The following is a 16941-nucleotide window of genomic DNA, read 5'->3' on the forward strand; positions in this document are numbered from 1 at the left end:
TATAGCTTCGTGATTACCCTCAAAGGAATACTTTTCCATGGAGATTTCCAAGCCTGTTTAATTTTCTCCAGATTCTTATATAGTAAGGTCTATATTCCTACCTTGACTTCATGTGAGAATACTTCAAATGGGCCAGTGACCGAGCAATCTTCTTTGATAATTATATTTTTAAAGAGTTGCTAATATTTGTTCTCTAAAATAACCTTCAACACTGAGTATTTTTGTTGAGATTTTACCCACAGAAAAAGGAATATTTCAAGGTAATCATAATACGAACTTACTCTGATAAAATAGTCAAATACTAACATTTTAAATATATTCCTCTCAGCTAGTTCTTACCAATACTATTCAATGAAATATCTGAGAAATTTTTTATTTCTTTTCTAAAGGTGAAGAAACTGTCTGATCAAACAAAACATATTCTAATAATACTAAAATTAGATTTGGTAAATTACTATTGTAAGACATAAGTCAAGGTATCTTTATTCCTTGTTACTAACCCTTTCATTTCTTGATGTTTTTGGAGTCTTCCAATTTTTACTAGAATATTTCTTGAAAAATTCTTTCTCCAAATATATTCATACATTATTGCAATGGTGAATTTCTGCTTCTAGATACATAATCCTGTTTTCTGTTATCTTTCCTCCTAATGGGTAAAATTTTATATCCAGTAAAAGCTATTAAAACTTTAATTGGCATAAAAACAATGAATCAGCTGTGTTGTAACTAAAGATTTGAGGTCAGATGTTCATATTTGACCTATTTTTCCCTTACAATCATGATAAGAGTAGAATGAAAAACTGAAAATTGTGGCATCATATGAATAAAAAAGTTTTATGAAATGTCAATGCTTCCCTTCTAAAATAATCAAGAGTAACCAGGAGCAGGTGAATGGGTTGTTGGTTGATTCCTAATATTTACTGTAGTGTGAGCCTGCCCAAAGAAGGTAAGTGCATATTTTCATATTCAAGAGTGTCATCTTTAGCATACTGAGGTCTTTATTCTATTCTTCAATGTTTTGCACAATCTCATTCTTTTTCATTTAGAAATTATCATAGTGAAATGATTTTAAAAATCATATGTACTGTGAATGTTTAGAAATAAATTGGAATTTTGAATAACTATATTAGCTATAGACTGTTAAGAAGACTTGCCATCCACTGAATGGCAAGATATATATGCAAATATATGTACATATGTATATGCACATATACATATATACACACATATATATGTATATTATATATAAATATATAAATATTAATAATTGTATCATTTTAGCTATATATACTCATAAACATTATGAATGATGTGTGATTTCTGTTTCAATTATTTAAATATACAAATAAATTTGAAATAATGTTTCATACTCATCTTAAAATGTTGACAAATGACATTGAAAATATCCACATTCTAAGCTAAGACACTTCTTGTTCTGCCTTCACATGATTTTGTTGTTGAGAATAGTATGGACTATCTTGATGATGCAATGAAAATGACAGACATCATGAAGAGCAATAAATATTTCTTCTGCCAAAATCCATACGTTCAGTTATTCTGTGGCTATGATTTAGTTATGGTCAGACATGTGAAATACAGTGTAGCCAAGCCAGGCAGGAAGGGTTGAAGCACAATGGTTGTTAAAAGAAAATCTTTGAACATAAGTTAAAATATGTATTTAAAATATGTATAATGAGGACCAACTAATTATAACTTGTTTTTTCATTGTTTGTGAGAATGGCTACTATGGCCACTTATATAGCAGATGGCAGAATATCAGCCACGAGAAGAAAAGGAGATATGAGAGAGTATAGCTTGTGGGTAAAGGCAAATCACAAAGCTGAGCTGCCTGTTTTCAAAGTTTCCTCTTCCATGAACATTGCACTCTTACCTCTTCTAACCAGAAGGACTATCACTTCTATTGAATCAGTAATAATGTAACTATTGCTTTTCAGCTTTTTCCCATTCATTATCTAATTTTAAAATTACAAGAATCACTTAGATAGACCCAATATAATTGGTGCATTATTTATGGATAGAGAAAGTAAGTAGAGAACAATATCTCTAGGAGTAAATAATAATGCTGTTAAATGAATACTTATATAACTTTTCATAGAATACTTTATCTAACATTATATCTTCTTTGTTGACTGAACTAGCCTGTAATGACACATTTGTTTTAATGAATATAGCAGTTATTTGTGAACTACTCTACAGTTCAGTTTGATGCATTAAGGTGTGTACACTAAATGTAAATATTGAATATCAAATGAATTAATTTGAAATCAGTATATAGAAAGAATAGATTGGAAATGACAGCTTAATTTATATAACTGTGTTCTGTGAATGTTTATATAATCTTAGTTTTCTCATAATTTGCTGCTGTAGACTCACATTTGCAGGAAAATTTTAACTTATCAGTTTTTTAGCATTGAAGATTAAATGTATCTCTGCATATAAGATTCCAGGCATGTGAGCCTTCGATATTTTAGTTTTGTCTATTTCAAAGAACATCTGTGCCTCCCCCCAAATAAAACAGCTATGAAGAACAACACAGAAGTGAATGAATTCATTCTTCTGGGACTAACTAAAACGCCAGAGCTTCAAATTCTTCTCTTTATGATGTTCACATTTGTCTATATCTTCACTTTGGCTGGGAATCTTGGAATGTTCTTTCTGATACAGATGGATGCCCATCTACACACCCCCATGTACTTCTTCCTTAGTAACCTGTCCTTGGTGGACTTTGGTTCTTCCTCGACAGTCACTCCAAAGGTCATGGCTGGACTCCTTTCAGGAAGCAATGTGATTTCCTACAATGAATGTGCTGTTCAGATGTTCTTCTTTGTATTTTTTGCCACTGTGGATAGCTACCTCTTAGCCTCAATGGCATATGATCGTTATGCAGCGGTTTGCAAACCCTTACATTATTCTACCACTATGACAAAAGATGTCTGTACTTGTCTGGCCATTGGGTCCTATATTTTTGGCATTTTGAATGCTTCTATACAAACAGGAGATACCTTTGGCCTCTCTTTCTGTGTGTACAATATGATTAATCACTTCTTCTGTGATATTCCTGCAGTGAGGATTCTGGCTTGCTCTGATAAACACATGAATGAGATGATTCTTATTCTTATATCTAGCTTTCACATTATATTTGCTTTTCTTGTTATCTTGATTTCCTATTTACTCATATTTTTGAACATTTTGAAGATGCATTCAAATGAGGGATACCAGAAAGCTTTTTCTACCTGTGCTTCTCACCTCATTGCAGTTTTCACATTTTATGGAACTGTCACCATTATGTATTTAAAGCCAAGTGCACATCATTCCATGGATACAGACAAATTTGTCTCTGTGTTTTATACTATGGTCATACCCATGCTAAATCCTATTGTCTACAGCCTGAGGAACAAAGAAGTTAAGAATGCATTAAAGAAGCTTGTTCAAAGGGCAAAGCTATGTGTATGTGTAGTACCTTAATGATGTATACTGATAAAATATTATTTCATTTCTCAGAAATTGTATTTGATTGCTTAAATGTTAATGATCACATGGATCACTTACAAGATAGAATTCTACCTAGTATCATTCCTTATCTGATGAATATATTCACACATACACATTGGGTTTCATTAAACTTGGTATGTAATGTTTATTTGAATTTGCAAGAATTTTTTTAATAAAGTTAATAAAATAGTGAAAGAATTAAGCTTAAATTATATGATTTATATAAAATTATAATTGATTAAATGCATGAATATTCTTAAGATATGTTGGTAGGTATAAAATTTATAATAAATAAGAAATATTTACTTATTACTGATCTATCTGGTAATGAAAGTATGATCATATGACAAATTTTAGAGGAAAGTATTTTAAAAAGGAGAAAAATAAGCCATTCTTATCACAGAGCTGATGATAATCATCCTTTTCACATTTTCTAAAACAAAATTAATAACACTCCATTCAAAATAACAATATGTTCTTTGTCTAAATGTTTATAATAACTAATACCATTCAATTAATAAAATTTTAGTTGATGTAGATAATCAGCCAATTTTATTGACACTAAATTCTTTCTAATCATGCACAGCTCTATGCAGGCTTCTGGCTTAAAATCTTACCACTTGAAGATGTTTTGCACCAAAAAAAAGTCCCTTTATTATCTTTAATTTTCTAATTAAATGTCTATTGTAAATAGATCTTTGAGGAATCTATAAAGTGCTGCATGATATTCAAAATGCAAATGAATCTTCTTTTCTTTGTCTAATTAACATCTCATAGTAATGTTAATAAACATTTCTTTTTATTTTTCTTCATTAAGTCATCTGTCTTTCTAAACATTAATAAATATTCTATGATAGAAGAAGCTAGATCTAATGGCTGAATAGTACTCCATTGTGTATATATACCACATTTTTTGCATCCATTCTTCTGTTGAGGGATACCTGTGTTCTTTCCAGCTTCTGGCTATTATAAAAAGGGCTGCTATGAACATAGTGGAGCATATATCCTTATTACATGTTGGGGATTCTTAGGCAAATGGACGGAGCTGGAAAACATCATACGAAGTGAGGTAACCCAGTCTCAAAAGACCAATCATTGTATGCACTCACTAATAAATGGATATTAGCCTGGAAATCTGGAATACCCAAAACATAATCCACACATCAAATGAGGTACAAGAAGAATGGAGGAGTGGCCCCTGGTTCTGGAAAGGCTCAGTGTAGCAATATAAGGCAAAAGCAGAACAGGGAAGTGGGAAGGGGTGGATGGGATAATAGGGGGAGGGAAGGGGGCTTATGTGACTTTCAGGGAGTGGGGTCCAGAAAAGGAGAAATCATTTATAATGTAAATAAAAATATATCAAATGAAATAAAAAAAGAAAAAGAAAAAAAAAACAAAACAAATCCAAAAAAACAAAACAAAACAAAAAAATATAACTATAGCCATACATAAATGAATGAGTGTGTGAATTGTGGGAAGGGAATAATTGTTTGTAGTTTTAGTGTCCTTTTCTTATCTGCTACCATTACAAAAGCCTCCTGGTTTTGACAGGATAATCATGGTTGACAAATTTAGCAAATAAAAATACGAAGCATCTTGTCTCTTAAACTTCAGAGAAGCAGCAAGTAAAATCAGACATATTATGAATTATTTGTGCGAAATTCAGATTTAACTGAATATCTAGTATTTTAGCAAGCAATGCTAACTGGGCTGTAACTTTTTACCATACAGCAATTAGAACAAGTTGGCTGAGGAATACGTGTGATTTTATGTACTAATGTTGCAATTTTCTGTAGTACATCATTATTTCAAAATATAAGGGTCTTCAGAAATCACTCTCCGTCTCCAGTCATTGCATATGTAAGATTGTGGGAAGATAGACATCCTCAGCTAACCTGGAGATGAGGTAGGGATGCTGCCTTGGTGATTTGTGTGTTATTTATTTGGTTACAGTGGTGTGGAGGAGGCTAGGTTCTTTTCCTTGAGTGATGGAAAATAACCAGATCAGACAATTGGCCAAGACAAATTGTGTGTGGCAAGCTCTCCTTCCTATTGAACTCAAGCTTGGAATGCAGCCCATCTTCGGGTGGTTGGACAGTGAACATTTGTGTCTGAGTTTGAAAATGGGTTCTCTTTACTGTCTCAGGTCCATAACAAACTGTCATGCTTCCCAGAGAAATTTGGGTGAACTTTACAAAGATTAGACTAAGCTGAAATTGAAAGACAAATTTATGTTCCTTATCATAGGAAGGCTGCCTCCAACAGTTAAATAGTTTATGGTGTTTATTGGACCAGTATCACTTGTTTCTCGAGTCCTCAGAACTCAGTGCCAAGGTTGCCAGTCACCACTGTCCAGATGCTCCTCCCAAAATATGGGTAGAAAGATGAGTCAGATTCAGTAAAAGAGAGGAGGCATGCTTTGTCCAAGCAGTGCTCTGTGGATTCCCCCTCTTCATCTTCCTGCCTATTACTCAAACATACAGTCAGTATACATGATTCAGAACTGCCCATGTCCCAACCATCTCATTCTTGTGTTTTTAATCTGTATTCTCTGATTGCTTCATTGTCGGAAAAATCTGTATTTCAACAGAGAGCATAAGCTTTCCAACTAACAAGCCTAATTTAAAAAAAATGATTAAACAGTATTAATAGTGTAAATAACATAAAAATTCTTTAATGGCCACATTCACTATTGGCAAGATCATGGGCACTTTCTGTTGTGCTTTATTTTATTTGGAATTTTTTTAGAATTACTCTAGGATTTGAAAAAAATATAACATTTCTTTCAAGTCCTCTATAAAAAAAAAAAAGAAGTTAGATCTACCTGATTCATTGTCCTCTTCTCAGTAATTCATACATTGTCTTTTACATAGACACTCAAGTATTTACTACATTAATAAATTAATTTCACAAGTTCTATAAAATTAACATCAAGTCAATATTAATAAAAGTTATTAAATATGAAACTTGTATAAAGGAATATGTGTGGTTATAGTAGAAATATTTCTTTATGTCTAAGTTTGTTGTAAAAGTGACACATTTTCTAATGTATTACATATTCAAGTTACTTACACATTCTTATTGTGAGCCAAGTTTAATTTGCAAAAATATTTCAAATCTATGAAGCTTATATAAATATGAAACTTATATAAATGGATATATGTTGTTATAATAGAAATATTTTTATGTCTACGTTTGTTGTAAAAGTGACACATTTTCTAATGTATTATATATTAAAATTACATGTTCTCATTGTGAACCAAGTTTAATTTGCAAAAATATTTCAAATTTACCATATTTCTTTTATTCTGTTTTGAATGACACACACATCGTATATTGATTAGATGAATTTTTCAGTAATTACAACTTTGTATGTTACTAACTACAGACTTATTCAGATTTCATCAGTTTTTAGAATATCCAGTTTTTGTTTTAGAGTCCATATAAAATAATCTATAAATTAGTTACTAATTAATGATATTATTTTAGTGTTATTTTATCAGCAAAATATACTAACAATGCTACTGCTACATAAAAATGCATATAGAGCAATAAAATATACATTGTTCTAGAGAATAATATCTAAAAAGAACTTGTATTTTAGTGACTTGTGTGTGAAATGCATGTTAAGTATCTATGAATTCTAGAGGATGTTATATTGGCTTCACACAAAATATAAAAGTATAACTAAAATTTAAAAAAAAAAATCTGAGCATTAAAATAATTCTATGGTTTAGGATGTTACTCGGTGAGGTCATTTGTCTAGTGTTTGTAAAACACTATCTTCAGTCTTACTGTCATAGAAAAGCCAATTGATGAAGCCCATGTTGTATGTGTAGATGTATGATATATAGTAAACTTTCTCAAGATTAACAGAGCCAGTACAATATACTAAGATATAAACAATTAGCAGACAAGAATGGAAATAGGAAATTCTAGAGAACAAGAAATCACCAGATCTGTCATATTGAAGCTGGGTAAGAACCAATGGTGCACTTCTCAGCCAACCCAAACCTCAAAACAATTTTTTTTTAAAAAAATCATTTTTTTAAATTTTTAAAATTTTAATTTTGTTTTTAAAAATGTTTTCATTTAAAAAAAAATGTTCATCTTCGTCCCAAGTGGCATTTAGGCATCCTCACTTCTGCCCTTAGGCTTGTTAACCTTCTTGAGTTCTTTGCATTGTATTCTAGGTGTTCAGTACCTTTTGGTTAATATCCACTACATATTTTTCTTATAAGTAGATCTAACTTTTACATATGTGCATGCAGATGTGTGCATAGAGTCCTATAAAGTAGGAAGAGCCCACAAAAGGAGGAATTGAGAATTCAATGGAACGGAGGGAAAATTGTAGAAAGAAGGTAATGTAAAAGTAAAATGGAGAATATTAGTGGGAAGAGCGTGAAAAGGGCATCCACTAAAACTAAGTATGCATGAAAAAAATATAAGGAAACCTATTTAATAAGTTAATTAAGAAATAAAATTTTGAAAAAAAATTAGTGAGTATATTCAGCATTGGTATATTGTCATATTGGCATCTGTCATATTGAAGCTGGGTAAGAACCAATGGTGCACTTCTCAGCCAACCCAAACCTCAAAACAATTTTTTTTTAAAAAAAAATCATTTTTTTAAATTTTTAAAATTTTAATTTTGTTTTTAAAAATGTTTTCATTTAAAAAAAATGTTCATCTTTGTCCCACGTGGCATTTAGACATCCTCACTTCTGCCCTTAGGCTTGTTAACCTTCTTGAGTTCTTTGCATTGTATTCTATTTCCAGAAGCTACAAGATTATTAAACAAAAATCCCAGTGCCAGGGGTTGGAAGTCTTTCAATAAAATATTGACCAGTGAGACCCTTGAAATAGCAGTAACAATATTAGCTATTTTCCTGGCTTTTGGTTGCTTTTCAGACCCAGTGATAGAACCTTATTGCTGAAGAAACCACACAAGCACATTAATAGCCTTACTCACCTGTTGACTTATCATGCTATTCTAACCACTTTTACGTTTGTGAAGGCAGGGGTGGGGGGGTAGGAAGGTTGGGGGTGGGAGGTGGGAGGTGGGGGGTGGGGGGTGAGGCAGGGACCAGGGTGGGAGAGGCAAGAGGGAGGGGAAGAATGGAACATGATCAGGTATTGCAGGGAACAGAACTGAAGGCCTAAGGGCCAGCAGAAAGAATGGAAAGAGGCAACCTCAGAAGGTAGGAGGTAGGAGGTAAGAGGTAGGAGGTAGGAGGTAGGAGGTAGGGAGATCCTTTAGGATATGCCAGTGACCCTGGAGGTGAAAGACTCTCAGGCCTCAAAGGGAGGGACCTCAAATGAAATGCTTTATAGTGGGGAGAGGGAACTTGTAGAATCCACCTCCAGTGGAAAGAGAGGGCTTCAAGTGGAGAGATGGGGTTGCCATCACTCAGTCAAAAGCTCTGACCCAAAATTGTTCCTGTCTAAAAGAATTGTAAGGACTAAATTGGAAGAGGCTGAGGGAAAGCAGGTCCATTGGCTTTGCCAACATATGATCCATCTCAAGAGCAGGCTCCTAGACCTGACACTATTACAGAGGCTATGGTGTATTTACAGACAGGAGAGGCCTGTCCCATGAGAGGCCCAACAAGCAGCTGTCTGAGACAGATACAACCAACCAATGGACTGAAGTTGGGGACCCCTGTGGTTTAATTAGAGAAAGGCTGGAAGAAGCTGAGGAGGAAGGAAACTCCATAGGAAGACCAGCAGTCTCAACTAACCCAGACCCTTAAGATCTCTCAGACACTGAGTCACCAACCATACAGCATACATAAACTGGTCCAAGGCCCCCAACACATACACAGCAGAGGACTGCCTTGTCTGGCCTCAGGGAGAGAAGGTGGATCTAATCCTCCAGACTTGAGACCCCAGGGAGCAGGGAGGCCTGGTGGGGAGCATGGGGGTTCTGGACATCCTCTTGAAGATGGGGAGGAGGGACTGTGGGAGGGCAGAACTGAGAGGAAGGTAATAACTGCACTGTTAAAAAAAGTAATAAATAAAAAAAGAAAAAGAACATGGAAAAAAATTGTTCAGTCATGAACGTGACCTCCAGTCTATGTATCAAGGCATGAATTCCAGACAATCTCTTGCTTCAAGACCAAGGGCAACAGATATGACATGCCCATCCTCCCTCTAATTGTTCATTCTGACCTGCAATGCATTTGAGGGTATCTGCCCATCTCGCCTATGGTAGTATTAGCTGTACAGTGAGCCAAATGGTTACACAGAAGTTTATAGATTCCTAAACATCATTAACAAATTGGTTAGATAGATCCTAACTAATGTGATTAATAAAATTAACCATTAAGGTAACAAAAATTATAGAATGTAGACAATTCTATACAGGTTCTAATTCTACCTAGGTAAATAGAAGTGAGACAAAACGCATAGACTACATATGTATCAAGTTGCATATGTAGCACAGGACGACCTTGTCTGGCATGAAAGGGAGGGGAGGGGCCCTTGGTCCTATGATTGCTTAATTCCTCATTGTAGAGGAATGCTAGGGCTGTGAGGCAGAAGTAGATGGGTGGGTGGAGGAACACCTTTGTGGAGGCAGGGGGCAGGGTATGGTATAAGGGGTTTTTGGAGAGGAGACTAGAGAGGGAGATAACATGTGAAATGTAACTAAACAAAATAACAAATTAAAAATTTAAAAAGGCATGCTTCATAATGAGCAACCTGAAATATAAAACTGAGAAATTACAAAATTTAAAAAGTAACGTTTTTTATCCCTGGGATGAAGCCTACTTGATCATGGTTAATGATCATTTTGATGTATTCTTGGATTAGGTTTATGATAATTTTATTGAGTATTTTTGCTTTGATATTCATAAGTGAAATTGCTCTGAAGATCTCATTGTTTGTTGGGTTTTTGTGTGGTTTAGGTATCAGCATAACTATGGCTTCATAGAACAAATTAGGTAGTGTTCCTTCTATTTGTATTTTGTGGCATAGTTTGAGGAGTATTGCTATTAGTCTTTTTTTTTTTAAAAGGATTGATATAATTCTGAAATAAAACAATCTGGTCCTGGGCTATTCTTGTGTCCTTCCTTCCTTCCTTCCTTCCTTCCTTCCTTCCTTCCTTCCTTCCTTCCTTCCTTCCTTCCTTCCTCCCTCCCTCCCTCCCTCCCCCCCTCCCTCCCTCCCTCCCTCCCTTTTCATTTCTGATTTTGTTAATTTGGATACTGTGTCTGCGCCCTCTAGTTAGTTTGGCTAAAGGTTTGTCTGCCTTATTGATTTTCTCAAAGAAGTAGCTCCTAGTTTTGTTTATTCTTTGTTTAGTTCTCTTTGTTTCTACTTGGTTGATTTCAGCCCCTAGTTAACCCTGGCAAGGACAACAAGCAGAACAGGTGCCACCTGTTCAGTTTTGTAGGACCATTTCTGCAAGGAAATGTGTTGTGTTGTTTTAATTCAGAAAAGGAGACCTTTTTGTGACAGGGTTTCTCTCTATAGCCCTGGCTGTCCTGGAACTCACTCTGTAGACCAGGCTGGCCTCTAACTCAGAAATCTGCCTGTTTCTGCCTCCCAGTGTGCTGGGATTACAGGCTTGTGCCACCATGGGCCAGATAGAGACTTTTAATACCTGTAGGTCCTGTTCAATCTATCTGTTTTGTTTGGAAAACATCAGAAGAGTCACATTTAGTCAAAGCATTAGTACATACCTACCAAGTAGTCTCAGAGGTCCAGTAAGATTGTTGTTATCCATATACATTAACCCTCAAGGCAGAATAGCAGGCATCAGAATAAGGGGAAATGCCTAGGTTAAAAGTTGGATATTAGGTGGATTTTACTTGGATAGTAGACAAGTTTTGGCCCCTTGTAAGTCCCTTGACGTTACCTTGGGCTGCCTCAGTCACTGTGAGTTTGTCAAGGGTCTGATGATCTGATCACTTCCTATTCCTATGTAGTACAGGGACTGAGTGAGTGTCAAAGCAGAACCAGCCATCCTAGCTGGGTTTTGGCTGGGAATGATTAACTCTATCCCCAGGGTCCTTCCTGCACCATAGAGTCTGATTCATTAGATTTTTCTCATTTGCTAAAGGCCAGGATCTTTACATGAAATTTTCAGGAAGCCTCATGTTTACAACCCCAAGTTTTGCAGTGGAATCTCCCTTGTTTCTGGCATGCAGGGTCCCCAGTTGAAGGGCATGCATAGCCTTGTAAACTTCTTATTTCTATCTCAAAATATAAATGACCATATCTTCTCCTTTCTGTATACAACCAGACACTTTAAGTAGACATCAGCAATTTAAGGTCACCCTAGATAATCCCTTTACTGCATGTGCCTTTCTCAGGTTCTAATCCAGGCCAGAGAACACTGGGGCTTGGACCAAAGCCTTGCATTCCTATCTGTGGCACAAAATATAAGACTCAGGAGGAGGTGCACAGGTAGGGAGTGGAAGGGCCTGGGGCTCCATTAAGCCTTAATTACAATAGACCCATAGTCCAGAGACAGTCTGTTTTCCAACTGGCAGCAAGTACCCAAGGCTTCTCCTTTCTTGTCCTGGGTGCAGCAGTTGTGAAGACAACTGCTGCTATGCTCTTGGTCAGGGTATGTGTATTAGTCTGGGTTCTCTAGAGTCACAGATCGTATGAGCAGTCTCTTTATAGTTAGGGAATTTGCCAATGACTTACAGTGTGTAGTCCAACTCCCCAACAATTGTCAGCAGCAGCTGTGGATGGAAGTCCAAGGATCTAGCATTTGTTTTGTCCCATGAGGCAAGCAGGCAAGGAAGAGTGATTCAATCTTCCTTCTTCCAATGTCCTTATATAGGTCTCCAGCAGAGGGTGGAGCCCAGATTCAAGGCTGTAGTTCTCCAGCAGAGGCTGTGGCCCAGATTAAAGGTGTGTACCACTGCACCTTTAATCCCAGATGATTTTGAACTCAGAGATCTCTTTGTCTTTCTGTTTGTTTGTTTGTTTGTTTGTTTTGGATTTGCTTTTTTCAAGACAGGGTTTCTCTGTATAGCCCGGGCTGTCCTGGAACTCACTCTGTAGACCAGGCAGGCCTCAAACTCAGAAATCCTCCTTCCTCTGCTTTGTGAGTGCTGGGATTAAAGGTATGCACCACCACTGCCCAGCTTCTTTTTATTTTTTGGTTGTCTGGTTGTTTGTTTTTTTGTTTTTGTTTTTTATTTTTTCTGGGACAAGGTTTCTCTGTGTAGCCCTGGCTATCTTGGAACTCACTCTGTAGACCAGGCTGGCCTCGGATGCAGAAATCTGCCTTCCTCTGTCTGCTAAGTGCTAGGATTAAAGGCGTGAACCACCACTGCCCAGCTTCTTTTTGTTTTTAAGACAGCCTTTTGCCAAGTAGCTCCGGTGAGCTAGGTATTTATTGTATGGTCCAAGATATCCTTGGATTTGTGGTAATCCCCCACCCTCAACCTCCTGAGTGTCAGGATCACAGTTATGCCAAACCATTCCACTTCTACGTAATCTTCTATGATGGTATATGTCAATGGAATACTTCAGAAACTATATTCGCTTTCTGGTGTATTTCTGAGTGAATATCTTTGGGCAAGTACCGAACACATGTAAGCACAGAAATTACCAAATGTTTCTAGAAATTTCACCCCCGCCCCCAACAAACACATATTTTATAAGATTTCTTGGAATTCACTGTAGCTGTTTGTTCTTCAGATAGTCTTGGTCCCAAAAATTAACCAGCTGAAATTAGCCAATAAACCAGCCCATTATTCCAATACTCCCTCTCTAAAAGCACAGTTTGAGGAGTTTTTCTTGGTTGTTGTTTCAGATCCAGGCCTAAGTATTAGCCTTTTGTTGTGGATGCGGTTTTCATCATATAGAGGACAGTCACATCAAAATGCTTTTTATAGTCTCTGCATTACTGTGTTAGGGATTCCAGTCTACCCAATCCTGCTTGGAAAATGGTGGAGTTGGAGGTAGGTAGTAGAGCACAGTAAATGGCTAGTTCCAGAGAGGGTGACCTTCAAAGAGACCCCTCTGGAAATAATTTCTCTGAGGGATTATAATATTTCACTGAGGAAAAAGGTAATCTGTTTTGCAAAACTAGAGGTTAGATTTACTCAGGTAACCAATACATTAAGGAGAGAAAGGAGGGCATTGACTTGGTATGTAAAGAACCGAAATGGAATGCACTGGCCCAGGAATGATATAAGCTTCCTGTCTGCTGTGGGGCACCCCCCAGAGAAGAATGCTCAGACACAGTCGTAAGCCAGTTGGAAGACTTTATTATATTTTTGTTTGCGAGGGTAGTCTTTAACAGCTGAGCCATCTCTCCAGCTCTTTGCCCCCACCCCCATGGACAAGCCAGGGGAAGGACTGAAGGAGCTGAAGGGCATTACAACCCCATAGGAAGAACAATGTCAACTAACCAGAATACCTAGAGTTCCCAGGGACTAAAGCACCAATCAAGAGTACACATGGAGGGAGCCATGGCTTCAGCTGCTTATGTAGCAGAGGATGTCCTTGTCAGACATCCATGAGAGAGGAGGTCCTAGGTCCTGTGGAGGTTTGGTACTCCAGTGTAGGGGGATGCTAGAGGGGTGAAGTGGGAGTGGGTGAGTGGGCAGATAGGCAAAGGGTAGGGGGAGAAGTGGGATAGGACGGGGGATTGTGGAGGGGTAACCCGGAAGGTGGCTATCATCTGAAATGTAAACAAAGGAAATGATTAATAAAAAAGGAAAGTCTTTATTAGCTGGATAGAGACTATACCAGATGTTCAGTGTGGATTTTAAGCACAAAAATCCTATTCTGGCTTGGTATTCTTCAGGTTAACCAGAAGCACAACTACAGAAACCAGAAATGCAAGGTCAGCACATTTAGAGACTTTCCTAGAACTCTGAAATTTGGTGGATCAGGTCTTTGTTTGGATTTTATCACGTGGGGCTCTCCTTGTGCTGAGTTGTATGGCCTGAATGGCTCCTCTATCATGGAGTCAGCTGTGCTAAGGTCTGGGCCCTGTTACATTCCCCACTGGTCTTAGAGAATGAGTGAAATCATAGGCACCTCTTGTTTTAGATCTAGGAACCTGTTATTAATCTGATCAGAGTGAGAATTAAAGGCCCAGCCAGTGCTGATAGCAGAGCAGTTACCCGGGGGCCAAGAGAACAGAGGCTGCTCTCTATTCTTTCTCCAATCATGGCAAGATTTTCTCTAATTGCCCTTGGTCAGTTAGCATGAAAAACAACAGGTTTCTCGAAAAGTCATACCTAGGTTTTTTAAACCTCATGAGAAGTCTAAGCCTCTCCATTTTTTTTTTTTGTTGGTTTTTTTTTTTTTACTTATTTGAAAAATGACATTTATTAGACTTGTGAAGGGCTTTTATTTTATAAATTTTACAGGAAAGTGCAAAGAGAAGCACATAGAGTTCAATAGTGCAAGTTACTTATAGGACACAACCCTGAAATAGTCAGTGCCCAGTATCAAGAATTATGTTTCATTTTTAATTAAAAATTTCAGATGTTAAATCAGTTTGTAAGTTTATTTGTAAATCTATAACCCAAAAGTTGTAAGCATACAGTTACCTGCACATGATAGGGTTTTTAATTGTGTGGTTTGCTAACACCTTATATCATATTTAATTTATCAGTATTATATCGTATTTCAATTATCCTAGAAGCAAGCAGCTGGGTGCAAGTCCTGTCAAAACTTCCTTTTCTGCTTCTGCTCTGGCTGAGAGCTGAGAAGGCACCTGAGCTGCAAGTAGCTGGGAAATTCTTCCCATGGTTTTATGTGAGCATCCCAAGGGTCCCTGGAAAATCAGAACCCATCTGCTGATCTGCTGACCACAGCTCGGATCTTGACGTACAATTTTCAAGATTAGCTCATTCACACAACGCCTAGTATGCCTGCAAAATTGTTGTGCACAAGAGTTAAACTCATTAATCTGTTCAGAATAGTATTATTTATCTATTCATTTGGAACATTGCTACATGTTAGTTATAATGAAAATTTTGTCTAAGATAGTGAACATGAGATGGCATCATAAAATAATCTTTTGTTTGTTTTCTTGTTATGGAACAGGATTTTCTGTATCATAAGATTGTCTAATTAAGATTTTTTTTAATTCATTAGGGTCAATTTCGCCTTAAGATAGGATTTTTGTTTGTTGTTGTTATTTTGCAATGAGAGGAAGCTATGTGGTTAAAATGTGAAATTATTGCTTGATCACTCATTCAATCATAGTTCACTGTGAAAACATAAGTCCTTAGTTTCTTAAAGGTAACAAAATGTAATTAAAATTCAGGTTATTAGATTTGGTTTAAATTCATTACAAACAAAATTAATGAATACTTTGTGTCATTTAGGAATTGGTATGAGTCAAAGATGAGATTGCCAATGAGTAGTTCAGTAATGAGAATAAATTACTTAAATTTTATATCTTACAATTTATATAAATATGGTAACCAATAAAATTTATATGTTCCTAAGAAGAGACAGTGAACAGACTTTAAAAATGTCCATAATGGTACAAAGCAGGTGAGTAATTTGGAAGTAGCAGCTGCTCTGAGTTGAGGAGAAACTACTTGGTAAAAGAGTCAACGAAACAAGTAAATTCTATTAAATTATTAAATGGTAATATCACTGTATACAAAATTTTGAAATTCTGTACATTACTTATAAGTACTCCTCACTTCATAAAATAAATAAAACCATATAATTATTGTCCTCAGCATGATTCTGACCCCCCGATTTTCTTTGAAGAAGCTCAAGTCACAAATTATAAGTGCTTTCTACACATATTTTACACTTTTCAATTTGTTTTTTGTTGTTTTTCTCCTCTTGTTCTCATGGACTTGAGGCATCCAGGGATCTCCAATAATCTGGATGAAGAATAAGACAGAAATTATGCACTTCCTCCGGATCAAATTTGCCTATGACTCAGGCCTGCAAAATTTGCTTCCATGCATGTTTTTATATTTCTATAGATTTATGCATACATCCCATAAAGAATGCATCGACCGTGAGAGTAAAGGTCATGTAGTTGGATCACATGCTTATTCTTTTGAGTTTCTCCCTGCTTAAGCCCTGATTATAGACTTGGGTTTTGTAGCAGATATTTGTAAAATGTTAAAAATCAAGACTTTAATTGTATTTTGATAGCAAATACACACATGGCTCATGGCTTACAATTGCTTAAAATTGTTCTTTTTTGATTCAGTTAATTCATAAATTTTACAGTTATTTATGCAAATACAATTCAAGTTAAAAGGTATGTTCTTTTAAAAGACTGACATCTGGACATTTAAGAGCTGATCCAGGCGCTAGAGAGATGTTAAAGGTTAGCTTACAACCAAAATTATAAGAGTTTATTCCCAGTAACCAAATGGTGGCTCACAACCACCTGTAATGAGATCTGACACCCTTTTCTGGTGTGTCTGAAGAGAGCTACAATATACTCATATATGATAAATTAATAAA

At 36.2% G+C, this 16941-nt stretch overlaps 1 protein-coding gene across 1 annotated transcript; it reads left to right on the forward strand.

Moving 5' to 3' along the window:
• The first annotated feature begins 2541 nt into the window (after positions 1-2541).
• On the forward strand, positions 2542-3486 carry LOC127693771 (olfactory receptor 5B2-like). Its single transcript, XM_052195317.1, has one exon. It carries the CDS (start codon positions 2542-2544, stop codon positions 3484-3486), a length of 945 nt encoding a protein of 314 aa, XP_052051277.1.
• The last annotated feature ends 13455 nt before the right edge of the window (positions 3487-16941 follow it).

Source organism: Apodemus sylvaticus, chromosome 1, assembly GCF_947179515.1.
Source record: "Apodemus sylvaticus chromosome 1, mApoSyl1.1, whole genome shotgun sequence".
NCBI classification, from domain to species: Eukaryota; Metazoa; Chordata; class Mammalia; order Rodentia; family Muridae; genus Apodemus; species Apodemus sylvaticus.